At 38.6% G+C, this 27,917-nt stretch overlaps 1 protein-coding gene across 8 annotated transcripts in view; it reads right to left on the bottom strand.

The window, feature by feature from the left end:
* The window catches only part of TMCC1 (transmembrane and coiled-coil domain family 1), a 241,320-nt gene that overhangs the window by 20,823 nt on the left and 192,580 nt on the right, over window positions 1–27,917 (bottom strand). For 6 of the 8 annotated variants that reach the window (XM_035702800.2, XM_049098550.1, XM_025449249.3 and 3 more), the window contains one exon: window positions 5,925–6,859. In XM_035702800.2, the coding sequence (XP_035558693.1) occupies window positions 5,925–6,859 (935 nt within the window). The other 2 variants (XM_025449258.3, XM_035702804.2) reach the window with 2 other exon arrangements.

Raw genomic sequence — 27,917 nt, 5'->3', positions numbered from 1 at the left:
TGCTCAACCACTAAGCCACTCAGGCATCCCTGAATGTTCTCTCCTTAACTTTGTTACCTCATTTTTGTTGAAGCTGGAAAAGAGGCTAGGAAACACTGGTCTAACCTTTAGTTGGAAAGGAAAAATACTTTAGTTGGAATGGAAGGACTTTCAGGGTAGGCAGTGCATTATCTTAAAGACAAGAAACCACAGATGCCTAAAGCATATAAAGAATAAATAAAAGCTGGGGAGGGGAGACCTTCTAGGCAATCTGGAAACTTGGTAATGACACCTTTCTAATTTCCAACACCCTGGCACACCACAGACCATATTAGGTGCTAAACTTACAACATCCCCTTTAATAATCTGAACAACCTTCAGAGTATCATTACCTTGTTTTTATAGAGGAAACCACAGGAACCAAGGCTCAGAGGAATTACATATGATCACACAGCAGAACTGAATACTGAATGCAGGCTTGTTCCACCTCGATTAACTACTGAAGTAAATAATTTTTCTCTCCCTCTCTTCCTTCCTCCTTCCCTTCCATTCTTCCTCCAATACCTCTTCAGAGCTATACCGGGAAGAGCACATACATATGGAGCACATATGGAAGGTCTTACTCTTCTTAAGAACATATGGGCTTTTTTCCTCTACAGAAGCTAATTTGATCTAATATTCTCAGTTTCTATTTCAAATGTATTGTCCAAACCTACTCTATACATACTCTGAAGACTCTCAGATCAATTTATAGTTGACATAGGTCTAACACCTGGAGTAAAGGACCCAAAAATAGCTGTGTCTGATCATATCTTCCTTAATCTAATGATGATAAAATAAAATAAAATAAAATAATATTTTAACTGACCATTTGTTTAAGTTAAAAATCTGAAGGCCTGTGCCTAATTGGGCACCTAGTTACTGATGGTTGTACTGCATACAATGACTGCTCATGATGACTGCCGCCTTCTGTATTTTTGCTCTTATGACTCAGGGCAATTTAAAGTATCCCTGGGCTTAATACAAACGGTCTCAGAAGCTGATTTCCAAAGGACAGTAATCCCCTTAAAATAGAAGCTTTGAAAATGGCATTAGTGCTCCTTAACATGAGGAGGGTTTTTAGCCTGCCCTACATGACACTGCTACATACAGATAGTAGCTGACTGGATTCCCAGCCAGATCCCCTAAGGGGAAAACTAAAAAAGGAACCTGTAAAATTGTTAATGAATGTTTTCCTAGTTCTCTCCTATTTTTTTTTAAAGATTTTATTTATTTATTCATGAGAGACAGAGAGAGAGACACAGGCAGGGGGAGAAGCAGGCTCCATGCAGGGAACCCGATGTGGGACCCGATCCCCCGTCTCCGGGATCTGCCCCGGGGCCAAAGGTGGCGCTAAATCACTGAGCCACAGGGGCTGCCCCTCTCCTATTTTCAATACATTTTGCTCCAGCTCAACTTTTTCCTATGGTAGCTCATTAATATATTATACCCACCTTGGGAAAAGGACTAGTCTTCCACTTTTTAGCAGATTAAATATAAGTCAAAACCATTTTTATTGCGTGACCTGGCAAAAGTCACTTTATCTTTCTGGGCCTCAGTGTACTCATATGTAAAATGAGATTAAACTAGATATCTAAGGGCCCTTCTATCTCTGAAGTACTATGTGAACCCAGGTTCTACTAATAAACCTGTGATCATACTTTAATGGGTTGTACAGACTATCTGGACAAGAAGAATCTGAAGTCAGCACAATCCCATCACTAGAAAAAATGTCTAAACCTTGCATCCTACTTTCCCAAAATACATGCTCTCACTTATATCTGAGAGCCCAAAGTTCAGCTTAAAGACTAAACACCTAGTTCCTGATCAAAGGCTGAGGTGGAGTTCAGATCCAAGCTCTCTTACAGTGGATTCCTGGGCTGAATGCATGTGGGTGCTGAAGACATACTCAGCCATGGCATAGTTATGTGGGTGAAGAGACAGACTATACTACACAGGCTTCTGAATGTTTCTGATTATTTTAGAGTGAGTAGATGATTTTGGGTAAAAATCTTAAGTTGGCACTACTCACAGGTAGAGAGGAATAAGAAGCACACTGAGTGAGTGATTACTGAAAAGGGACTCTGCAAAGGGGCAAGTAGGATAGAAGTCAAAGTTTCCTCAGTAGGTTTTTTTTTTTTCTTTGCATTCACAGAATTTTATAAAATAAGTTAGGAAGACTCAGCTTTTAGTGAAACACACACTTTGACCTGGAAAAGGCCCAATATTCAATGCAGTCAATTCTTCCTAGAACTAGACTATGGGCTAAGTCTTTCAATCATATAGATTTCAGCTAGACTATAGTCTTTTGATCATAATAAGTTTCAGGGTTGAACTTGTGGGAAAAAAACTGTCCTGAAATGAAAAATAAACAAACAAACAAAAAACCATTGGCTTTGGAGTCACATATACCTGAGTTTTATTCCTGGCTTTACCACTTACTAAGTAATCTTTTGGCAAAATGTAAAACACCACTGGGCCTCCATTTCCTCATCTGTAAAATAGTGATAATATAATCCACTTGAAGGAGCACTCTGAGGATTAGCAAATACATGTAAAGCATCCAGCATTATGCACATCATAGGAGTTCAGTAAATGCTCTGAATGGTAATGTCTTCCTCTATCTCATTTAAATAATAAGCAGCAACCCTGTATACAACCTCCCTCCGGTCAACTCACATATTAATAAAATAAACTAAAGCACAGAAACAGAAATCCATTTAGAGTGGACTCTTAAGTCCATCCCTAGGCTAGCCTTCCTTCTTAGACAAAAAGCCAAGCCTACAACAGAAATGAAATAGAAATTAGTAAAAAGAGGGTGTTGCAGGCAGCTCAGTAAAAGTGTGGAGGTATGGAAAGGAGAAAAAACAAATTTTATAAAAACGAGACAAAAGAACTTTAAAGAGCAAGCTGTCTCAGACTGTTTATTGCAGAGCCACATAACCTTACTACTCTCACTGACCTGAGACTATCACTGAGCTAGAACACCACTGTTCTATACTATTTCCAATCAAGCTAAAGTTTAGTGTATAATTCTGTTAAAAGAAGGTAGAGAAATTCTCTAAAAAGGCTTAAAATGTGAAAAGTTTTGATGCTTAAGAATAAGCTTTAATGTGTGGGAAAATTTCACTTACATGAAATGGTTCAAAGATCAGCAAAATTAAGTATATTTATTGGTTAAAAACATGTAACAGAGGATAAAATTTCTAACTACTCAATACATGGAAATACTAGTGCCACAAAATAGCTCAGTGAAACAGTTGTGACATTTCTTGGAAAGAAAGGCTTTCTTTCTTCAAGATTCTGTTTGAAGGAGAGTCCATTCTATAGCTGAACTGATATAACAAAAGTAAGATTACACATTATATATGTCTTCCCCTGGCTCTCCAATTTTACCTCTGTTTTTATTTATTTATTTTTAGTAATTTTTTTAAATTCATGAGAGACCCAGAAAGAGGCAGAGGCACAGGCTGAGGAAGAAGCAGGCTCCCTGGGGGGAGCCCAATGCAAGACTTGATCACAGGTCTCCCAGATCACACTCTGAGCCTAAGGCAGATGCTCAACCACTGAGCCACCCAGGCATCCCTGTACCTCCATTTTTAAAAACTCTTAAGTTTTCTTTATTCTCTCTTTATTCCATAAAACTAATCATTTATCCACTATAGAAAACCCAAAATACTGTGAAAGAAATGCACTTCTCATTACCTCACAAGTGGTTTGGACTAGATTCTTATAATGGGGTGATAATAACCAGCTAAAAGTTCTGTCCTGTCCCTGAATTATTTTAAATTGATACAAAGGTGGGCCTTGGGAAACCTGTTTTTCCTCTTTGATTTTCTCATATTGGCCTACAGCTGACTTGAGGACATAACAAGCACTAAATGAATTTTAAGCTCTGAAAGAATTTAAAAACTGGAATGTTTTACCATCCATTCAAAATAAAGGGGTCAGGGATCCCTGGGTGGCGCAGCGGTTTGGCGCCTGCCTTTGGCCCAGGGCGCGATCCTGGAGACCCGGGATCGAATCCCACATCGGGCTCTCGGTGCATGGAGCCTGCTTCTCCCTCTGCCTGTGTCTCTGCCTCTCTCTCTCTCTCTCTGTGTGACTATCATAAATAAATAAAAATTAAAAAAAAAATTAAAAAAAAAAAAAACAAAATAAAGGGGTCAAAGCAGGGAGTTGTGTTGTGTTTTTTTTGCGTTTTTTTTTTTTTTTTTTTTAGCATCTAACTGTGGGAGGCCCAGGTCTCCATTCAGAGGGGTCTATTTTAATAGCAGCAGTAGCAGCTGCTACCTAACATCAATTGTGCACTCACAGGACCAGGCAATAAGCGATGTGCTTTACATAAATTATTCCATTTAAATGTCAAAACAGGGACACCTGGGTGGCTCAGCAGCTGACCTTCTGCCTTTGGCTCAGGGAGTGATCCTGGAGTCCCAGGATCGGAATCATGTCCTGGGATGGAGTCCCACATAGAGCCTGCTTCTCCCTCTGCCTATGTCTTTGCCTCTCTCTTTCTGTGTCTCTCATGAATAAATACATAAAATCTTAAAAAAATATATATCACAATAACCTTACGAAGGACTGTTATTATTCTTATGTTATAGATGAGGAAATCAAGACTTTGAGAGGGTTAGAAACGTGCCCAGTTTTCAAAGTTACCAAGTGGCAGAACTAGAGTTTGAACTTGGGAGTTGGGTTTCACACTGTACAGAAGATCAGGTGTTTTATTTTTAGAGTCCATTTGAATATTTGTTAGATTGCTCACTACTTTAGATACTGTCTTTTAAGTATGTGAAAGAACATACAAAACAGTGAAATAATAGATAGTAATATATTTGGTTTTAGAACTTCATTTCTCTCTCCTACACTTTTCTTCTCCCTTGAAGTCTTAAATTAGAATTGAAGGACAGAAGAACAAAGAGGGAGGACTGAATTACTAATATTTTCACCATCTGAAAACAGTAGGATTCCCTCAAGTCAGTATTTGGGATAGACCCAAAACTCAGGTTTTTCAAGGCCTGCCTTAAGCTGTGGCTTCTGTATGACTGGCCCTTAATCTGTATCAATGAGGTGGCCTGTCTCTGGCTGACAGAGTTTGGACATGAATGAGTATTCTGTGGGGGATATTATTTCTCTCTGCATTGGATGGAAACAAGGGGGAAAATATGTATTTAGAGAACATCTAACAGTGGTCTAATATGAATATGGAATATAACGTGAAACAGAAGGCAGACCACTTTCTTCTCTACTTTTAGCACAGATTATGACTCAAAGCAGCTATCCCTTGGAGAATTCTCAAATGATTGTAGAAACATTTCATGTTTAAGTCCACGCCCATTCAAAGACTTGCCAATTCATAACAAAGGTAACAGATGTGCTTATCTGGATAGACTTTCAGTGTAATCTCTCTACCCCAATTGCCCACATAAGTGTGTTTAAGGTCAAATACCTAGAGTGTTCATTACATTTTAGTCAGGCTATATCTGTGATTTTTTAAAGATTTCTTAGAGTTCAAGGGGTTATAGATCTTTTGAATTCAGTGTAGTATAGTTATAGGTTACAATGATTTGTGGTTCCGTGATTATAAATAAATAGGTGGAATACCTCAGAAAGCTTGGGCTTCATGTCAAAGTCCTAAACTGGAATGGAAGGCTGGAGAGCTACAGTAATTGTCATCCCCTGACTCAAATGCTTCATTGGTGTATGATCTTAGGAGTCACTTAACTGCTGCGCCTCTATTTTGCTCTCTATGATAGAACTATGTGGATGTCATATGACATATCTAAAGTGCTCTGGATACTATAAAAGATACTCTAGACAGACATCTTAAAGCTTAAAAGCTTCCCCATATCCAAGGGGAGCTGCAAACAAATAATTTAGAATTTTAATTCCATTTAACTTACCTATATCGCTCCTCCTGTAAGGCCTGCATTATTAATGAATAGTCTCTCTGATAATGTTCCTTGAGAGTCTCAAAGGATTCCTCTAGTCTGGCCTGGGTTTCCCGGATCTCCTGGATCTCATGTAGTAGTGCATCAAATCCTGAGCTCTGCATATCCAGGGTATTTGTTTTGGAGCTGGATGCTCCTACAGCAATGCCTCCAGTGGTACTGTTGGCTCCCACTGAGCCTGAAGTGGCACTAGAACAATCTTCCTCACTACCATATTTTGGGCTTGATTGAAAGTTTGAAATCACCCCCAAAGCCTTCCCCCCATCATCCACTTGTCCTTCCTCTAAAGAGTCCTTCAGGTTAGGGATGTTGTCTGCACTGCCAAATTTATTCCGAATTAGTGAGGCAATCTCTCTGGGTTTTGAGACTACAGCCCCTGCTGCTGAATGGGTTGCCTGGGAGAAGCTAGAAAGTCCACCTTTGACACTGTCCACCACACCTTCACTGAAGCCAGTCACCTTTGCTCCCACATCCTTCAGACCCTGGTGCATGTCCCTGAAGACATCCTTTGGCTGCCGGGGAATCCCATTCTGCTCCACCTCTCGGAGCTTCCTGTGGTAGTGCTCAAGCTTCTTTTGTAGCTGGAGGATGGTTTGGGCAGATTTCTGGTTCTTCTTCTCAAAGACCTGCTTGATGCGGGCAGCCTGCTGCTTGTCTGCACTGTTGGCAAGCTTCAAGTACTCAGCAACGTTGTCATCCCGGGCTGTTTGTGCAATCTTGATCTGTTCTGTGAGTTTCAGGATCTTCTGCTGCAGGTGAGCAATAGCAGCCTTTGTGCGCTGAGGGTCTGGTGTTCCATCCACAGAGTCTGTGTGGATGCTGCCATCGGTGCTGGAGGCCACTGCACTGGAAGTCTGGGCGAGGCTGCTTACTTCCAACCGCTCGATCTAGTATAAAGAATAAGAAGTGGATGTTAGAAGGAGGCCAAGAATCATCAATAGGCCAGATGTACTGAAAATTTGCCTATTCTCAGATCTCAGCACGGATAGTTGACCGAATTTCTCCTGTCCTATACAAGCCCCATCTCTCTCTTGGATACTGTCTTTATATAAGGATACTTTGCCTTACACAAAACAGACAAATGAAAAAAGATTTGCACAAGATGTAAACTGGGGGTATTCATCCTTTGTTAGATAATTACAATATTTCTTTAAACCCAGTCTCGTAGTAGATTAAAAAAAATTTTTTTTAAAGATTTTATTTATTTATTCATGAGCGACACAGAGAAAGAGATGCAGAGACACAGGAAAAGGGAGAGGCAGGCTCCACACAGGGAGCCCGATGTGGGACCCGATTCCGGGACTCTAGGATCATGCCCCAAGCCAAAGGCAGATGCTCAACTGCTGAGCCACTCAGGTGTCCTGATTTTTTCTAATTTTTAAAAATATTTAATTTATTTATTTATTCGAGAGAGAGAGAGAGAGAGAGAGAGAGAGAGAGGCAGAGATATAGGCAGAGGGAGAAGCAGGCTCCCTATGGGGAAGCCTGATGTGGTACTCAATCCTAGGATTCTGGGATCATGACCTGAGCCAAAGGCAGGCTCAGGCAACCACTGAGCCACCCATGTGCCCCTCACCTAGTGGATTTAAAGCATGATTTAACTCACAGTTTTCACACAAACTTTTGTGAAACAAGGTATATCTGCATTTCAATTTAATTATATGAAAATAATTTTAGTATTCAGACATTGCTATAATCCCAATCCATGCTCTCAGATTTTGGTCATCCAAAATGTTGGTCAGAATATGTATTTTACTGGCTAGATATAAAAATCCAACTTTTATCACAGTGTCTTATTACCCAAAGTAGTTAAGGGTGATGGGATTATTCTATTCTAATAGGGACACTCAATTGGTAGCTGGAGACAGGTGAAGGTAAGAATGAGAAGGTACTGCTCGAAGCGCCAAGGATGAATGTGGTATACTGTAAGAGTTTCTATTCCAGATCACAAGCAACTGGATATACTTGGGCAAAAGAAAGTGAATACTCAGGGAGAAAGACAGAGGTAAGAAATTTTTTTTAAAAATATATTTTTATTTTTTTAAAAAGATTTTATTTATTTATTCATGAGAGACACAGAGAGAGAGGCAGAGACACAGGCAGAGGGAGAAGCAGGCTCCATGCAGGGAGCCTGACATGGGACTCAATCTGGGGGCTTCAGGAACACACCCCAGACTGAAGGCGGTGCCAAACCGCTGGGCCGCCAGGGCTGCCCCAGAGGTAAGAAATTAATCAATTCAACAACTAAGTTCAGGCCTTTTGGAGCTCAACTTTGTGAGTTCTATCCAGTAAAGTTTTTTTTTTTTTTTTTTTACTTAGACAAGAGATTCCAAAACACACACACAATGACTATCCTTCACATGGTTGAGCAACTATTCAAAGGAGATGAAGAAAAAGACAAGCTGCTCAGATTTGAAAACTGAAACTATTCTATTTCAAAGCTGTTAGCCAAAGCTGGGGAGAGGTCAGGTTTCCCTAACTCAGGAGAGAAAAACCCCTGGGTGTGGTTTGTCATGAACAGGAGTAGGGCTCATGCAAAAAGTCTGTAGAAACTGCTCTCTACTGAGCAGTAACAGAAATAAATAATAAAAGAACGATCTCAGGGTAATAAAAATGCTCAGTATGAGTATCAAATTACAAATTTACCATCTTGGAGATTAAGAGCCTACCCCTTTACTTGGTCTTCATCTCTAAATCTATAACCAGCAGCAATCTGGTAGAAAGAACTGTATATAGTTATCCTCATATTTTAAAAATGGGAATTACATTTTTGTGATAACATACCAAATCTGAAATATTCGTGAAATACTAATAATTAACTTGTCAGTCTTTCTTTCATCTGTGAGGTTGTATGTCCTCACAGTTTCCTATCTAAGCAAGAATTATGGTGATATCTAACTCCAAAAATATTAGTTCATTAGTGGAAAGTTCATTACTGGAATTAACATATTACTGCTGATGTGAATAAAAACATTATTTCCTTTTTAGATGAACAAATGAGAAATAATGTGGATTTAAATATAATCAAAAGATAATTTAAAACTGAAACGAAGAGCAAAATGACATTATGTTCCATTAATAACAAAAATGTCCAGAATAGTTTAGGGACTACCACGGTAATTACTTTGCATAACTTCCTCCATCTGCCCCATTCATTTTTAGGTGCAGTGAAAGGTCCAGAAAGAAGTAGCAGAAAGGAGAATAAGCCAGAGTTCCAGATAACTACGTTGCCAAGAGTTGAAAAAAGAGCCTCTGGAAACCCACTTTTTTCAGTGCCTTACAGTCACTCTCTTAAGTTGCACAGGATTCTTACTGTGTGATTTTCTTTCTGAATGGGATTTCAGATCCCACAACTACAGTATGTAATAGACCCTGATTGTGTACTTATGTCTAATATAAACTCAAAATCTACTACAGGAAAGGAAAGGAAATATAAAATACCATAGATCCAAGATTACAAGCTCATGCATTTTGTAGTTTTCTTAGGTTCTTTGCCATTAATTCCAGTGTCACTTACAAGCAGTTTATTGTCTAAAGAAGTGCAAATACAGAAATCAAGTTCAATTATTACTCAGGGAGGATAAATATTGATGAAAACATGGCTTTGGTACTAGAATCAAAATTTTATTATATTTCTAAACTTGAAAAAAACACTACAAAATTTCAATGTAATTATTTACAAATGATCACAGTTTAGTTGTGATTTTATTTCCGTACACAATAACTAAAGAAGTAAACCAGACTATCTTTAACCTGACTTTTGTTCTACCTAGGTTGTTTGGGGCCACACTACATCCTTCCAGTACGTGACTCCCACTCCGAGTCATCAATATCCCTGAAAGAGGACATCTGACAGAACCCACTGTTCTCAGCCTCCAAGGAAAACTAACCCACAGCTTCAGCAGGAGGGTAGTTTAACACCTGAAACCATGAATCACCTGATTACTCAGTAATTCTTCCCAATTTTGGCAAGCACTATCCTTAAAAAGGAAGGAGAGAGAAGAGGGAGAAACTGAGAGGTGGAGAGGGGAAGAAAGAGGAATACAGGTGGCAAGAAAAAGATATATTGATCTAGAGAGTTACAGGACAGGGGCTGTGAGTATCCCCTTGGTATCTTTTGAGCTATGAACAAAAGCTCTCAGAGGTAAGAATACTTAGCCGTGAGATATAAATGCACCAAGTGAAAAGTGGTTTTCTTTTTCAAAAACCTCTGCTGGCATATTAGGTTATCTACGTATAACTACATAAAATTAGATTCCTACCTCATTCCAGACAACTAAATCGCAAATGTGAAAAGCAAACTTTAAACCTTTTAGAAGGTAGTATTGGAAAATATGGAAGGATTTTCTTAAACATCCATGAAAAGGCACTAATTAGAAAAACAAAATTATTGAATCTGACCACATTTAGTGTAGTAGTGAAGCATGGATTCTGGCAGAGAACTGCTTGGGTTCAAATCTAGCTTTGCTACTTATTAGTCACGTGACCTTGTTTGGGCCAGTTACTTAACCTCTGCATCCATTTCATCAGCTGTAAAATGGAGATAATACTAATGCCCACTTCAGAAGACTGTTTTGAGGATGAAATAATAAATATAAAAGCACTCAAAAACAGTCCTGGGCACAGAGTAAGCAGTTAGTACTTGCTCTTATTTTTGTATCACTTTAAGTAGTTCTTTTAAAAAATTCAAGTATTAAAAGATTCTAGAATATACTTCTTTTCAAGATCTTTCACATTTCAGGCATAATCATGGGAGATACAGAGTCTGAACCAAAGGAATAACGTAATTCAACACTACAGTAAAGGCAGTAATAGTCCTTTCTTGACTTCTTGGTCTTATGGCTAGGCAGTTGCCTGGCAGCAACCCTATAGAGAGGCACTGTTAGCACTAATTTACAAATGAACCGACTGTGAGGTGCTTACTACTCCCTTATCACATGGCAGTTTGACAACAGCAGCAGCAATATCACCTACTCAATAGGGCTTCATGTGACCATAGCTTGAGGGCTTTAATGAATGACCATACCCCCTGGTATAGCAAGTCCCAACCACTTATGGTTGGGGACAGAATTAATTTGTACAGAAAAAAGCAAGGACCAAAAACCAGTCAGTTAAATACATTTTGACCACTTATTGTAAGCTAGGCAATGTGCTACACAGCTAAAGGTATGGTCAGAGCCACGGTTCATTATCTAGCTGTTACTATTAACAAGTAGACATGTTGTTTTGTTTGCACTTTGTCTCTTACAATTAAGAATTCATGGAGCACCTGGGTGGCTCAGTGGTTGAGTGTCTGCCTTTGGATCAGGGCGTGATCCCAGGGTTCTGGGATCGAGTCCCACTCCCTCTGCCTATGTCTTTGGCTCTCTCTCTCGTCTCTAATAAATAAATAAAATTTATTAAAAAAAAAAAAAGAATTCCTTTGCCAGGGGGTTCCTGGCTGGCTTAGTCAGTAGAGCATACGACTCTTGATCTTAAGGCAGTGGGTTCAAGCTCCATGCTCTGTACAGAGATTACTCAAAATTAAAATCCTCAAAAAAAAAAAAAAAAGAATTCATTTGCTAGGCTTACATTACCTATTAACAGATATGAATTAATTGATCAGAAAAAAGCCCAAGAGAAAATTTAAACAGCAATGCCTCAAAACTCCTATTAATCAGGGGCAGAGTAGAGCCATCTTGGGAAGAGTATTTGATAGTTTTATAAGGGCTTACAGTTTTCACTTGCATACGCATTGAAGATCTATCAGCTTTCTCTGAGTATACTAAAGTGTCAGAACAAGGCAGCACCCAGCTTTGAGCACAATCATGTATGAAGAACATGGTGGAAAAGAGCGGCGACAGAAGTAGACCTGCGTTCAGACCTGGCTTTGCCACCTTACTAGCTAGGTGTCTTTGGGCCACCTTCTTTTTTTTTTTTCTCTAAAGATTTTATTTATTCATGAGAGACACATACACACACACAGAGGCAGAGACATAGGCAGAGGGAGAAGCAGGCTCCATGCAGGGAGCCCGATGTGGGACTCGATCCTGGGACTCTGGGATCACGCCCTGAGCGGAAGGCAGATGCTCAACCGCTGAGCCACCCAGGTGTCCCTGGGCCACCTTCTTATTTTCCTTGAGCCTAAGTTTTCTCATCTATACAATGGGGTTATCATTTTCTCATGAGATTATATGAAAAAATGTTAAACGCATGTTAAATCAGATTATACCACCAAACACAGTGGTTTAATAAGTCATCAATTTTCTAGTCTTTACTTGGTTCATTACTCAAAATCCAAGTACTATATGTAACTAGGGGAAGAGTCAGAAATCCCTGACTTAATATCACTATCTTCAATAAAACCCAACAGCCCAGTCCTGTCTACTTAGTGCAGTGAAGTCATTTTATCTACACTTTTTTTTTTTTTTTACATTTTATTTATATATTAGAAACAGAGAGAGAGGCAGAGACACAGGCAGAGGGAGAAGCAGACTCCATGCAGGGAGCCTGGGACTTGATCCTGGGCCTCCAGGATCTCACACCCTGGGCTGAAGGCGGCGCTAAACTGCTAAGCCATCAGGGCCACCCCTTATCTATGCTTTATAGAGTATTGGTTCTTTTAGGAAATTTCTGCACTATTTATTTACACTAAAAATCCACATCATTTCTGAGAAAAATAAAGAAGGCATTTTAAGGTAAAAGAAGGGGATAGAAAGTGAGGAAGTCAAAAAAAAAAAAAAAAGAAAGTGAGGAAGTCTTTGTAATTTGAAAACAGAATCTGGAGTATTTTGTTTTTTCTGAAAGTGGATCTTTTCTTTTATTTTCTTTCTTTTTTTTTTTTTAAAAGATTAATTAATTGGGGCGGCCCAGGTGGCTCAGCGGTTTAGTGCCACCTTCAGCCCAGGGCCTGATCCTGGAGACCTGGGATCGAGTCCCACGTCAGGCTCACTGCATGGAGCCTGCTTCTCCCTCTGCCTGTGTCTCTGCCCCCCTCTCTCTCTCTGTGTCTCTCATGAATAAATAAATAAAATAAAAAAAAAGATTGATTAATTGATTGATTGACTCATGAGAGACACAGAGAAAGAGAGAGAAGGGAGAGAGGCAGAGACATAGGTAGAGGGAGAAGCAGGCTCCCTGTAGGAGCCTGATGTGGGACTCAATCCTGGAACTCCGGGATCATGCCCTGAGCCAAAGGCAGATGCTCAACCACTTAGCCACTGAGGTGTCCCTGAAAGTGGATCTTTTCTAAGGCCAATTTCATAGAACGGGTTGTGCAGCAGCAAATTGATTACTTAGGCACCTGCAGACCTAGTTCCATTGTTCTTCCAATATTTTAACCTCACAGATATGGGGCCATGGTTTTGAACCAAAATTGGGAGTATGTGGCTCAATTCAAGTGTGCTTAGTGGGAGCAAAAGAACAGAATGTTGGATTTTTGGGAGACTCCCCCTATCCAATAAAAACTACAAGCCCTAGAGATTTATAATCTTGGTTTTAAGAACTGCACAGAAATCTATCTTCTAATCAATGAGAAACACAAAGATGCTCTGATTCATCATATACATTTTTCTTTTTCTGCCAGGCAAGTTGTATTGAGAACGTACAACAGAGGAAAGAGTCCTGCCTTAGAAGTTATACAGCTCAGCCTTTGATTTTTGTGTCATCATTTTCTTGAGGCTTGCCTTTGCTAACACCCCCAAAACCATATCCTTAACAAAAAGAAAAATCCCACAGTCTATTAGCACTCTGTGCAGAAAGTATATATTCATTATGGGAAGACTTTTCACCTATTTCCAGAATCTCATTGTAGAAATGGCATGCCCTTCCCTTTTCACAGTAAGCACAACTCTGTTGAGCAATTCTCTCATGTGCAATTCTGACTGACATTTAGTCTACTGTGGAATGAAGAGGAAATCTCAAGTGCAAGTAGTAGAAAATAAAAATGAACTAAGTTCCACTAGCTCACAACCAAGCAAACTTTAAGCATTCCATTTTTACTTTGGAGCTAAAATCAAGATTCAATGTATATAAAGTCTTAAAAACAGACCTTTTGGGGATCCCTGGATGGCTCAGCGGTTTAGTGCCTGCCTTCGGCCCAGGGCGTGCTCCTGGAAACCCGGGATGGAGTCCTGTATCGGGCTCCCTGCTTGGAGCCTGCGTAGAGCCTGCTTCTCTCTCTGCCTGTGTTTCTGCCTCTCTCTCTCTCTCTCTCTGTCTCTCATGAATAAATAAAATCTTAAAAAAAACAAACAGACCTTTTTACCCCTAACAAAAGTTTTTTTTTTTTCCTCACTTGATAAATAATCGTTGTACAAATGGAGTATACCTGTAAGTTCTGGGATCACTTTTTCATATTTTTACACAGAACTCTGGTTATATGCAACAGCCCTGGGTTCTATAGAGAGGTGTCTGGATCCTTCCAGAGGGGAACAGTGGAAGAAAGTGAGCAGAGTATTTGATTACCTCTGTTTCATCTAATATTTATTTATGAGTATTCTGGGAAAAGTTTGCTTAGAAAAATAAAATGTTTTATTGCTTAATTTAATTTTATTTTTTTAAGATTTTATTTATTTATTCATGAGAGAGACAGAGAGAGAGGCAGAGACACAGGCAGAGGGAGAAGCAGGCTCCATGCAGGGAGCCCGAAGTGGGGCTTGATCCTGGGTCTCCAGGATCACGCCCTGGGCTGAAGGTGGCACTAAATTGCTGAGCCACCCAGGCTGCCCTTATTGCTTAATTTGAAAAAGTGTGACATATAAATAATACTTATGATAATAATCCTGGCCACTTTTTTTTAAAAAAAAGATTTTATTTGTTTATTCATGAGAGGCAGAGAGAGAGAGAGAGAGAGAGAGAGAGAGAGAGAGGGAGGCAGGGACACAGGCAGAGGGAGAAGTAGGCTCCATACAGGGAGCCTGATGTGGGACCCGATCCAGGATCACGCCCCGGCCTGAGGGTGGCGCTAAACCGCTGAGCCACCAGGGCTGCTCAATCCTGCCCACTTTTAAATCTGGCACTATAGTTTGTCTCAAACTTCCTTTTTGTACAAACTACAACTTTTCTATACCCAGCACTTTTCAGGTCCGCTTTCCACAAAGAACAAAGTTTTAAAATCATCTCATGGGTGATACCACACATGTAAAAATGAGTAGAGAACATGCTCACTGAAATGCAAATTCTGGTGGGGTTTGATTGCTAGTTTTGTGGCTCAAGATCCTACCCCATGCTTCAGCAAAATGACAAAAAACTGTATCATGGATTACCTGGGAATAACGGAAACCTTAAATTTAAATCCACATATGCTAAGGGTCACACTCGTAATTTAGTTCTTCTGACATAGCATGCTGTTTCACCTACAGGCTCTGTCCACATAGTCCAGGGCATGTTCTTCTTTCCTTTTCTGGCTTCTACTCATCCTTCAAGACCCAGTTCAGGTGTAATCTCCTCCAGGATATCTTTGCTGACAATCTCTCTCTCCCAGATGGATTAATGGCTTTCTTCATATTCCCATATAGCTAAACACACCTCTCTCAATGTCTTTATCACATTATATTGAAATGATTGTTTGGGTGTCTTGCATCTACTGACCTAAGTTTTTGAGGACAGGGATTAAATCATATTCATCTTTGTACTCTAAGAAGCTAGCACAATGCTTTGTGCAATGATACCCAGTAAATGTTTAATTTAAATTCTCACTAGTATCTCCTTAACATGATCCTTCTAGTCTCATATAAGTGACTGAGCCTATGTTACTACAAATGGAATAAACTTGAGAATTTTTATAAGAAAAATAGCTTTTAATAGATGATACTCATTCCTCCAAGGCTGCTGAGGAAAAACTGACTCTGTTCAGTATCAGTTTAGATTGTTAACATCCTATCTGGCCCACCTTGCTCCAACCCAACTATAAAATATCCATTATAGGATCCAGGACTGCTACTCAGAATTGCTTTGTCACAGGAGGACTGGTTTCCTAGCTTACGTAAAAGATCTGATTGAGGATTAGCACTGCCAGGCCTGATGTTTGGACTCACGAGAGCTTGGTCAGATGATTTACTGTCATTTTAACAAACCTTTGAGGAATGTCTCCTATGAACAGGGCCTATCTATGTTAGGCACTGGAAGTAAAAAAAAAAAAAAAAAAAAAAAAAAAAAAAAAATATATATATATATATATATATATATATATATATATATATAGGCACTTAAGGAGACTGCCATTCTAGTAGTGATGGTGTAAGTTGACAATAACATGCTGCTTTGTTGTGGTTATTATGGTGAAGTGTTATTTTTATAAGTTCTTTGAGCTAGAAGGAACTTAAGAGATCATCCAATTAAGAAAATTTGATAGAGGAGTAACAGATTGTGAGAGAAAGATCTCTCCCTGATAACGAAAAGAAAGAATCAGTAACATTCAATGAAAATAAGGAAAGGTGCCATTGTTCAACCTAATCAGGGAGTTTCAAATATCAGTTCATGTATGCTACTGGAAGTATGCAGAGACTTCATGCTTGAATGCTAAAAATGTCATATGAGGATACATGACATTTAGAATAAATGATCCAAATTTCCTTCTGAGATTATATTTTGTTAAAAAGAAATAGTGACTCAGGCTATGGATTATTCAAAAATCATTCTCACGAGGCTTCAGAATGAAGAATGAATAGTTTGAAGCACACAAATCGGCTATTGCTAAAATTTGTATCTATTTTCTGAGCATGTACCAACTAGGAAAAGAGAGTCACACAGAAATGTTGTCACTGCTGAGGATTTAAAAATACACAAAAAATCCATGTGTGGATTAGCCAATTTGTAAAATTTGCCCCCAAGGAGTTTCCCTTTACAAGTTAATTCCCTACAAATACTTTTATGACACAAGTTTTCTTAAAAGATTTCTAAGCCTCAGCTTAATCCTATTTCACTCAATTTTGATAAATTGCTAAAGCAATGAAAGATTTTGGAAAGCTCCATGGGGGTGTGATAACCTGGTTATCCCTGAACTTGTTCAGTAGCTTGAAGGATGGAGGCTCTATCCAAACTATACATTCCCAAACTCTTTTTAGGGTCTAAGTATTCTTCTTCCTCTTAAAATGGTCTTAAATACCATTTCTTTGTTAATGACTTCCAAATGTATGCCTGTAGCCCATACTTCACTGAACTCTAGCTCATATATCCAACTCCCTACTTGGTATCTCTTCTTGGATGTCTAACAGTCATTCTGAATTTACTATGTACAAAACTGAGTTCCTGATATCCCCCCCAAGCCTGTTTTTCCTGTAGTCTTCCCCATCTCAGCTAATGGCCACACTTCATTGATCTACATGCATATATCCAAAGCCTTTGAGTCAACTTTAACTCCTTTTTCTCTCATATACTCTATCCAGTTATCGATATCAATAATCATAGCTGCTAATACACATACAGTACTTACTTTATGCCAGGCAATGTTCTAAATGTTTTGTATGTTTAGTAAATTGCATAATTCTTATAATGACACTACAAGATGGGTATTACTATATTTTATAGCTAAGAAAACCAAAAGATAAAGAATTTAAGTTGTTTAAGATCATGAAGTAAAGAAGTGGCAAAGCCAATGTTTGAGCCCAGACAGTCTGATTCAGAGTCTGTGTTGTTATCCCCTACATATACTGCATTGCTCCAGCAAATGTTTTGGGCTCTACTTGCTAAAGAGTTGCAGAATCTGATGATATCTCTCACTAAATCTCCACTGCTGCCACTCTAGTATAAGCCACTATCAGCTCTTACCTGGACTACTGCAATAGGCTCGTAACTATCACTGGAATAATATTTTTATAATCAATTCATACAGCAGCTAGAATGATCCTTTAAAAATGTATCAGGTCACAATAGTCTTTTACACCTAAAATGGCCAAGGGCTCTCTGAGTCAAAGTCAAAGTCTTTACAATGACCTGAAAAACCATGATCTGGCACCTGTAGCACATCTGTTACCTCCTTGACTGTATCTCCTACTACTCCTTCCTTTACTCCACTGCCACCAGCTACAGAGGCCTCCTTGTTGTTCCTGGAATATACCAGGCATGTACCCATTTCAAGGCTTTTGCTAGTTAGTGTTCCTCCTGCCTGTAATGCTTTTCCTCAGACACCTGCATGACTTACTCTGTCATGACTCCTTTGCTCCAATGTAACCACAGTAGCATCTCTTAGGTGTCTCTACTTTCTTTATGGATGCCAGTCCTTCCTGTCTTGGCCATTTTTGTCACAGGTGATGAGGAATAGCAAGATTCAGTTTTTCCACTAAGTTACAAATAAAATATATAATGAAAATGACTATTTCAGGGATTTTGCATATGAAATGAAGAACATTTCTCTGATGTATCTAGATATCTGCAGGGTAAAAATGCAGAGACAGCCTAGAGAAAATTAGGAATACACAGATGGAGGAAGGATATGATCCTATTATATTAAGGAAGCAGATTGTACAAAGGACTGAGGTTTCTACTATTTAATTCATTTTGCAATTATCCTTTGATCTCTTTATATAAGGCACTAAAAAAAAAGGTGAATCGCTGTTTTCAAGAAACGCATTATCTAGTTGGTGAGACGTGAAAATGATCAACTGAAATACAGGTCTGATTAAGTAAATGATACAGTAGATATGAAGGCAAAGTACTTAGAAAGGAGTCACATATTCTGAAGGGAAAGAGAACAGAGGAGGCTTCTTGGAGGAGGTTAAAAAAAAGAAAAGAAAAGAAAAGAAAAGAAAAGAAAAGAAAAGAAAAGGAAAGAAAAGAAACGATCCTTGAAGAAAGAAGTTTTTGATTAAAAAAAAAAAAAGGTAAGGAAAGGCATTTCAGGATGACAACCCAGTATAAGCAAAAGCCCAGGAGAAGGAAATGTAGTCGCTTTCTAAAGATAACTGAAAGGTTCATGAAGCTATAAAAATAGGGTTCTGGTGGGAGATGAGCTCCCAAGGTCAGTCTAAACCACTGTTTTGCACTTTATTCCAAGCATATTTCTTTTTTTAAAAGATTTTATTTATTTATTCATGAGAGAGAGAGAGAGAGAGAGAGAAAGAGAATGGCAGAAACACAGGCAGAGGGAGAGAAGCAGGCTCCATGCCGGGACAACATGGGACTCGATCCCGGGGCTCCAGGATCATGCCCTGGGCTGAAGGCGGCGCTAAACTGCTGAGCCACCCGGGCTGTCTTATTCCAAGGATATTTCTGAACGCTCCTCAATGGTAATAGTATAATCTTCTCTGGAATCTAGATCTAGAAGCTACTTGACTATATAAAAATCTACATGTCCGAAACCAAACACCATGAATCTCTTGTAAACCTGGTTTTCTTATGGTGTTCTCTATCTCAGGAAAAACATCACTACTCATCAGGTTACTAACAAGCCCAAAGCCAAAACCAAACCAAACCAAATCAAAGCCCAGGAATAATTCCTGACATCTTCTGCCTTTTGCTTCTATTCAACACCAAGTCCTACCTATTTTACTTTCCAAATTTCCACCAAATTATAATACTTTCCAATCTATCTCCACTGACATCACCTTAGAACAAACTCTTGTCATCTCTCTCATGGCATGTTGACTGATCTACCTACACTCAATTAGGCTTTCAGTTAAGCTGGAGAATTTTTTTTCAAAGATTTATTTATTTATTTATGATAGACATAGAGAGATAGAGAGGCAGAGACACAGGAAGAGGGAGAAGCAGGCTCCATGCCAGGAGCCCGACGCGGGACCCGATCTCGGGACTCCAGGATCGCGCCCTGGGCCAAAGGCAGGTGCTTAACCGCTGAGCCACCCAGGGATCCCCCAATTTTTTTTTTAAAGAAGTCCTGGGTGCCTGGCTGGCTCAGTTAGTACAGCATGAGACTCTTGATCTTGGGTTCATGTGTTTAAGCCCCACATTGGGCATAGTTAAGTATACTTAAAAAAAAAAAAAAAAAAAACGTTCAGGACACCTGGGTGGCTCAGGATTGAGTGTCTGCCTTCAGCCCAGGGCGTGATCCTGGAGTCCCAGGATGGAGTCCCGCATCAGGCTCCCTGCATGGAGCCTGCTTCTCCCTCTGCCTGTGTCTCTGCCTCTCTCTCTGTGTCTCTCATGAATAAATAAATAAAATCTTAAAAAAAAAAAGGCAAAAAGAAGTCCTAAACCACCCAATGCTTAAATTCTTTTAGTAGCCTCCCAAAACTCTTACAATAAAGAACAAGTATCTGACTATGGTCTATCAAGTCAGTCCTATGTGATTAGGCTCTGGATCTACTTCTCTAACTGCTTCTTACAGCATGCTTCTCCTACTCTAGTCAAACTGGCTTTTTTCAACCCCTGCTGCTCATCCTTTCTTCTCACCACCAGGCCTTTGCACATACAATACTGCCTACTTATCCTATCTTCAACTTTCAGCCAGACCCTTTGCTAGGTGTTTGCTCATATACTGATGAGCAAAACAAAGTATCTCTTTCATGAGGCTTAATGGCTAAATGGAGAAAAGTGGCAGAAATGGAAGAACTAGTAGTCAAATAAAAATTGTGAGAAGTACTACAATGGAAAAAAGAAAACCAAGTGCTGTGAGAGAAGGAATAATGTTAAGGGAGGGAAATCTACTTTAGATTGGGAGGTCAGAAGAATTGAGCAACATGGCATTTGAACTGAGCTCTCAAAGATAGAAAAGGAAGTTGTTATTTTAACCAGGCCATAAATGAGGAAAGGTATTATTACTGTGAGTTTCATGTGTCAAGAGAATATAGAACTTGGAATTTCATCAAAATCAAGATAAAATACAGAGTTAAAGCAATTCCAAAAAAGAAAAAAAAAAAAAGATTTGTCCATTCACTGCTTAGAATTCACTTAGTAAATAGTTGAGAGTATATCATCAAAAAGGCTTAAGGAAGGAGAAGGATGCTGAGAGAAGTAAAGATCAGTAAACAGGAAGGGGCCCACCTGCCCAGTAACCTAATAGAGTATATGGATAACTGTATTTACAAGGCTTATATAACCAATGAGTCAGCAAAAAGTCAGATGTCAATAGATCTCTTCTGTGCCCTCTCTAAACAGCTAGGAATCTTGGCTCTCTCTACTATTGAGAAGAGGGGCCTGGGAACAAGATCTCAGGTTAGACTACTAAAACAATCAACATATTTTCCAGCAATATTTGCCTAAGTTAGAATGAGGAAAAGTAAATCCTCAGGCTTAGAAAAATCTAAGATACCGGATCCAACTTGAAGTAGATTAGAGCAAAGTGATTCTGGTAGGTTTTCCAAGATCTAATACAACCCATTTCTTTAACTTGTCATAAAATGTTTGTTACAGATTCCAAAATCAAGACCCCAAAATCTGCTGAAAACCTCAATTTTAAAGAGAAAATGTCTGTGATTCTGGTAGGTTTTCCAAGATCTAATACAACCCATTTCTTTAACTTGTCATAAAATGTTTGTTACAGATTCCAAAATCAAGACCCCAAAATCTGCTGAAAACCTCAATTTTAAAGAGAAAATGTCTTTATCTTTCTTGGGGCCCATAAATATTTCAGGGTTACTTTCTACAACTATCTTTTCTCTAATAAACGCTAATTGTATTAATGGTAACAGAAAAAGTTTTAATAATGACAGAATTGGGTCTGGCAAAGAAAACCATATAAAATAGAACATAAAGGGATTAAATCACAGTACAGGCAAAGAGATATAGCACTAACAGCCACTTGATATTGAACAGCAATGATAATGAACCCAAGACAAACACCCACCAACGCACGGCTATGAAAATAGCAGACTCCTCATCCTGCCTTCCTCCACCTCCATACTTATGTTCTCAGCCTATTACTGTTCCAGTGGCAACAATTCAATAAGAGCAGGGAGTTTTTATTTTTTCTTTTCCACGTTAGGGCATAGGGAAAGCTGGGAGGAAAAAAGGAAGGTAATTATAACTGTTCAAAGAAAAGAAAGGGTATCTGTTAGTTGGCATTCTTTGCTCTGGAAATTCCTGGTTTCTGCCTGTTCATGGACAGCCGAGAAAACCTGATGATTATCTCTGAAGGTCACAACTGAATGATCAAGAATAATGTTTTCCTTTCTGGCTTCTTGGGTCATGCCTCTTCATCAAATATGATTCTGCAAAATTTTTTAGTTCTCACTAAGAGGCAATTCTATGTAGCTGATTTAGAAAAATAAAGATAATAATTTAAAAAACCAAGAAACCCTCCCTCCCAAAACACAAGCAATACATTTATCTTACCAAAACCCCCTGTCAGGCAGTCTGCTGATTTTGCTTGCCACAAAGCTCATCCTTCATTTGTGTACTGTCAGAGCAAGCTTGGATAGTCAGAACAAATCACAACCTCTCTTGACTATGTGCTCTTTCCATTTGTCCTCGCTTCCAAACTGCAGAGAAGCTGTGGCAGTCTGTCACGGCTGCACATACTTGGTTTCCGAGAATAACGCTGTAAATGAGGACAGCTACCACTGGGAATGCATTCCCCCACCAAAGAGCCAGCCGAAATGAAGCTTCTAGTGGATCCCTTGGCTTCTCACCTTCACAGCCTCAGAGAAGTGCCTTTCACAGAACAGGCAGGTACAGCTGCACCACATCAACATCCCCGCATAGGCAATCTTCTGCAGTGCCCACTTAGCCTATGTACAGTTCCGGTTCTGTCTCATACATCAACTCTTCGAGCTTTCTACATCTGGGAGCCTGGGAGGACTCTGTGCTGAATAAACAGAAAGCTTCTGCCAAACAAGCATCGTGTGTGTGTGTATGTGTGTGTGTGTGTGTGTGTGTGTGTGTGTGGTTTGCTTGAGCTGCTAATGCAAATGAATAGTTTTACTCTGAGAATGGAGATCACAGACAGTATCTGCCTCTCTTCTGGAGCTGTGAGCAGCTTTTATAAAAAAACAAAAAGCATCAAACTGGCTGAATTTAAAGCTACAGGGCATTAATTCACCATTCACATCTGTCTTCTTGTTTAAAACCAGGTACAGTTTAGAGAAAAGCTTAAAGAAGGTTAAAAACATTCTAAATAAATGTTTAGGCAGCTTGGTTCAATAAATACAAAGAAAAACCAATCTACCCATGTTTAGATAAAGGACTAAAAGATTTCTGAAACAATTTCTATGATTTCCTAATGTTTCTTATTTTTCATCTTAGGTTCACAAGATAATTTAAACGAAAATTGAGTAGGAAAAAACTGAGCATGAGATGCTGAAGTTTTATTCACTATGGATGAAGGGGAAAAATGCTTCTTAATGAATGGCACTGGAGTTTACTGAAATCTACACAATAGATTAAAACACCACAATCTTTAGCCCAGGCTTGGCTCCTGCATCATATGCTATTTATTGAATACCCATTATACTGCATTAAAGAACGGCACATTTTAAAGAGATTGTTCCTGCACCGAAAAAGTCACGTTAGTTAGGCAAACTATCAGATTTGAGCTTTATTTCTTCATTTGTAAAAGCAGTTCTGTGAAATGCACACAGGAAGAATTTTAGTTATTATAAAATATAGTGTAGTCTGTAGAATATGTAGAAATATTTCTCTGAAGTTAATACACAGAAAGGAATCAGACAAGACAATCTGAGAGTTTAGTGCCTAAAGCTATGAAAATTTCTGTACTTCTACTTAAGTATGGGGCTGGAGGCTCAGACCAGCATAGTACTAAGAGGTCAAAGAAGGTCTTTCCATCAGCATTCACCAGCTTCATGTACCTTCCTTCGTTTAAATCAGATGAATAAAATCCAAATCACTTTAAGTGAATTTGAAGAAAATTCTGGGTTGAAATCATGGTTCCAGAAATTCCTGTTCTATCTCTAGAGACACTGAATTCTGATCTTGACTATCCAGAACAAATTAATAAAGAATTTAATGACTAATACAAATTTTGTCTTCGCTTAAAAATTAAGTTGCAAGGTTTCAACACAGTAAATATTTGTTTCTACAAAAACAAGAGAAAAAGCAATCCTGCACAGCTAGCATCAACACCAGCGAATGTTTGCTTAGTTCTGTTTATTATAATTTTTAATATAGCTTCTTTTAAGACAATCATGTTCATTATAGAAAACTTTGAAAACACCAGTGGGCATAAAAGAAAGCAAAAATTTGTAATCTCACCACTCAGAGAAAACTTCTATCCTCATTCCTTACTGCTAAGATCTTTTTTTAAAAAGATTTTATTTATTTATTTACTTGAGAGAGAAAGAGCGGGGGGGGGGGGTACTGGGGAGGGGTGAGAAGCAGAGAGAGGAGGACAGGCAGACTCCACACTGAACAAAGAGCTCAACACTAGGATCGATCCCATGAACCCAAGATCATGACCTGAGCTAAAATTAGGAGTCAGACATCCAGCCGACTGAGCCACCTCGGTGCCCCTGACATGCTTGTGTTTGTCAGATAATTATTATTATTATTATTATCTGCTCCCTCCACTCAGTTTTCTCCCTGAAATACAAGTTATAATTGATATAGGTGGTTGCGACTATACAAGGAACAACAGTGATAGAGAAATATGAGTCCTTTTGTTTTTCAAGGAAAAAGAACATTTATGTCCCAAAGTAAAGTGGCAGTCTGTCACAGAATTTGAAAAAAGGACAAATCTTAGGAAATGAATTTGATTTGCCATGGTTTATGCTACTGGGATCTGAAAAGAAGCCATGAAATATGCAAAAATATTTTGGCAAATTTTTTTTTTTTTGGCAAAATTTGATGAGTTTTGATGAGCTTGCTTCCTTGGCTTACAGATTAATCCTTCATCTTATAACACGAAAGATTATTTTTTTATCACCTGTGTAATTTTATTTGAGCAGAAAAACCTTCTGGCTTTATGTTTGATTCATTACGTTCTTAATGAATAAAAACCAAACCAAACCAACCCAGAAAGAAAAAAAGGTTCTGTACTGATGGAAGAGTTAAGATTCTTTACAACTGCATTCCCTTAATATGTATTATAATGTTTTATTGTCATTTTGACCCAATAACCAAGTATCATTTCTCACCCATGATCCTATCTTAATCAAGGGTTCAAATCTCCTTTGCCAACTCTTAATTTTTCTTTCCTAAAACTGGGTCCAAAATACAGTAAAGTAAAAACTTTTAGAATAACTTTGTTTGTTTTTTTTTTTAGAATAACTTTGTTTTTTAAAAAAAGATTTTATTTATTTATTCATGAAAGACACACACAGAGAGAGAGGCAGAAACACAGGCAGAGGGAGAAGCAGGCTCCATGCTGGGAGCCCGATGTGGGACCTGATCCCAGATCCTAGGATCACACCCTGAGCCAAAGGCAGATGCTCAACAGCTGAGCCACCCAGGTGTCCCTAGAGTAACTTTTATACCTAAAACTATCTTTTAGAGTCTCATGGAAAGGACTGTGCAAGGTACTCTATAAACTACTGCTACTCCAAAGAAAAAAAAGACTCTTAAGGACATGCTTTCAGACTATACCCCTATATTGTATCAGGATGTCTAGGATGCTTTTTAGCTCGAAGTAGATGTTGCATGAGAATAGATTGTTGACCCAAGTTCTATCTGAACAGGAACTAATGACACTCAAAGATCTGATAAAGGAAGTTTTATTGTGGTTATTTGTGTAGAATACTGTTGATGTTACCTTTATATTCTTTTTTTTTTTTTTTGTGGCTATATGAGGAAGTCCTTTCACTTTTTTCTTAAACTATTTTCAAGCCACATTTTAATAGATTTTTGTTTTCGTGATTCGAAATAAAATAGGTGGTATCTGATTTTCACTGAATACTCAGCATTCAGGAACTTATTGAATTTTCTGAGTTTTCCTTAGCTTTTTATGACAATACAGTTATTTTGCACAGGATTGATAACACTCTTATCTCCTTTTTATCAGGCTATAATTGGATTATATGACCATATATACCTGTAATGCTATATCTGAGAATGATTTTTCATTTAATCAGATATGAAAAATCACATTAAGGAGTAATAGTTGACTTCATATATGGCACCAATGCTTCCCAAAAATCCCCCCTAGGAAAACTGACCTACTTGATACTTGGTTACAGGGTCCTCTGACTTATAGGTGGTAAGGAAGGTCAGTTACTTCCATTTTGCAAGCCTCAGAGCAAATGTTGGGATATTTGATGTTAACTCACACAAATTTATCAGCATAGCAGGTGAAATCTAGTGAGTTTCTTAAGCATGGTTTCCTAACCTTGCAATGGTAAATAAAAGAGGTGTTTAAAATTCCAACCAAAGATTCTTTTTGAAAACTTCTATACATAATTTTGTGGCTCAAAACTAATAGCTCTGGGGCAGCTGGGTGGCTCAGCGGCTGAGCGTCTGTCTTGGGCTCAGTTCGTGATTCTGGGGTCCTGGGATCAAATCCTGCATCAGGCTCCCCACAGGGAGCCTGCTTCTTCCTCTGCCATGTTTTTGCCTCTCTCTCTCTGTGTCTCTCATGAATAAAAAGAAATAAAATCTTAAAAAAACCCAACAACTAACACTTCTGGATTTGCAAAGAAAATTCAAGGATGTCTGTATCATTTTAGCATTCTTATTGTACCTATGTAAATAGGTCAAACATAATGAGACCAACCATTTTGTGATCAAGAATAGTTTTTGGAAATTACGACAGATCACAAGAGGGATGAGAAATTGTCAGCAAAAATTGTGAAAGACTAAATGATAAAAGATTTCAAGTGTCCTTTCAAGAGAATGCCCATTGTTCTCTATTGGATCCTTTGGGGTTATGTGATTGCAAAAAAGTCTTCAACTTTGACTTTAGCTAGGTTATTTTGCAACTCTGCAGAAATGGAAATTACCCTGTGGACAGTGTTGATGATGCAATGCAAATGAATTCTGGCTGGTAGAGAATATAGATTTCCTGATTTCCTTAAGTCCAATTCTCATTTGGACCGATTTTAACACCCTACCAGTTCCTAACAATTGGTTAATTAGTGAGTGAAAAAAAACTTTGACGCGTGTTCATTTTGTATGAGAATCGTAAGTTTTTTTAAAAACTTTTTATTTCTTTTAAGATTTTATTTATTTACTCATGAGAGACACACAGAGAGAGGCAGAGACATAGGCAGAAGGAGAGGAGAAGGCTCCCCATGGGGAGCCTGATGTAGGGACTTGATCCCAGGACCCCAGGATCATGCCCTGAGCCCAAGGCAGATGCTCAACCACTGAGCCACCCAGGCATCCCAAGAATTGTAATTTTACCTTTAAAAATAACCTTTAACATTTGGATCCTTGACCTTTTATTTCTCAAAGCATCTAATTAAAAAACAATTGTTTAGCTGGAGTTAGCAAGCCACAGTCTTCTGCCTATATTTATAAGGCTCTTACAAAAGAGTGAAGAACTATTTTCACATTTTTAAGGAGTTGTAAAGAACAAAAAAAAACCCCAGTATGTAACAGCAAATGTGGCCCTCAAATCCTAAAATATTTTATACAGAACTTTATATAAAAAATTTGCCAATCTTTGCTTTAGATCAAAACTACAGTGTGTCAACTGGCATAGACATTTTATTTTTTATTTTTTAAAGCTTTTAAAAAATACTTTATTTATTTATTGATTGATTGATTTCTTCATGAGAGACAGAGAGAGAGAGAGAGAGAGGCAGAGACATAGGTAGAGGGAGAAGCAGGCTCCATGCAGGGAGCCCAATGTGGGACTCGATCCCGGGTTGAATGAGAATCTGCATTGTTCCTGAAAAATAGTATAAGCACAGGTTCACTGTCAAAGCTCAAGCCAGGAAACTCACTCCTAGAGCTTCACTGAACTGGATCAATGTATACACAATAGATACACACACAGGAGTAGTTAATGATTCTAATCATAAAGGAGAAAAGATAAGGAAAGTAACAGGACACCTTCTCCTGCGGTCAATAAATATGTTCTAATATTAAGAATTAATGTCCCTTCAGATTCTAATTTACATACCAATGTTTCCTCAAAAGAAATTCCTTTAAAAAATATTTTATTTTAATTTATTTGAG

This window comes from Canis lupus, chromosome 20 (genome assembly GCF_003254725.2).
Source record: "Canis lupus dingo isolate Sandy chromosome 20, ASM325472v2, whole genome shotgun sequence".
NCBI classification, from domain to species: Eukaryota; Metazoa; Chordata; class Mammalia; order Carnivora; family Canidae; genus Canis; species Canis lupus.
The sequence above is the reverse complement of the archived record's forward strand: the minus strand, read 5'-3'. Positions and strand labels throughout refer to the sequence as shown.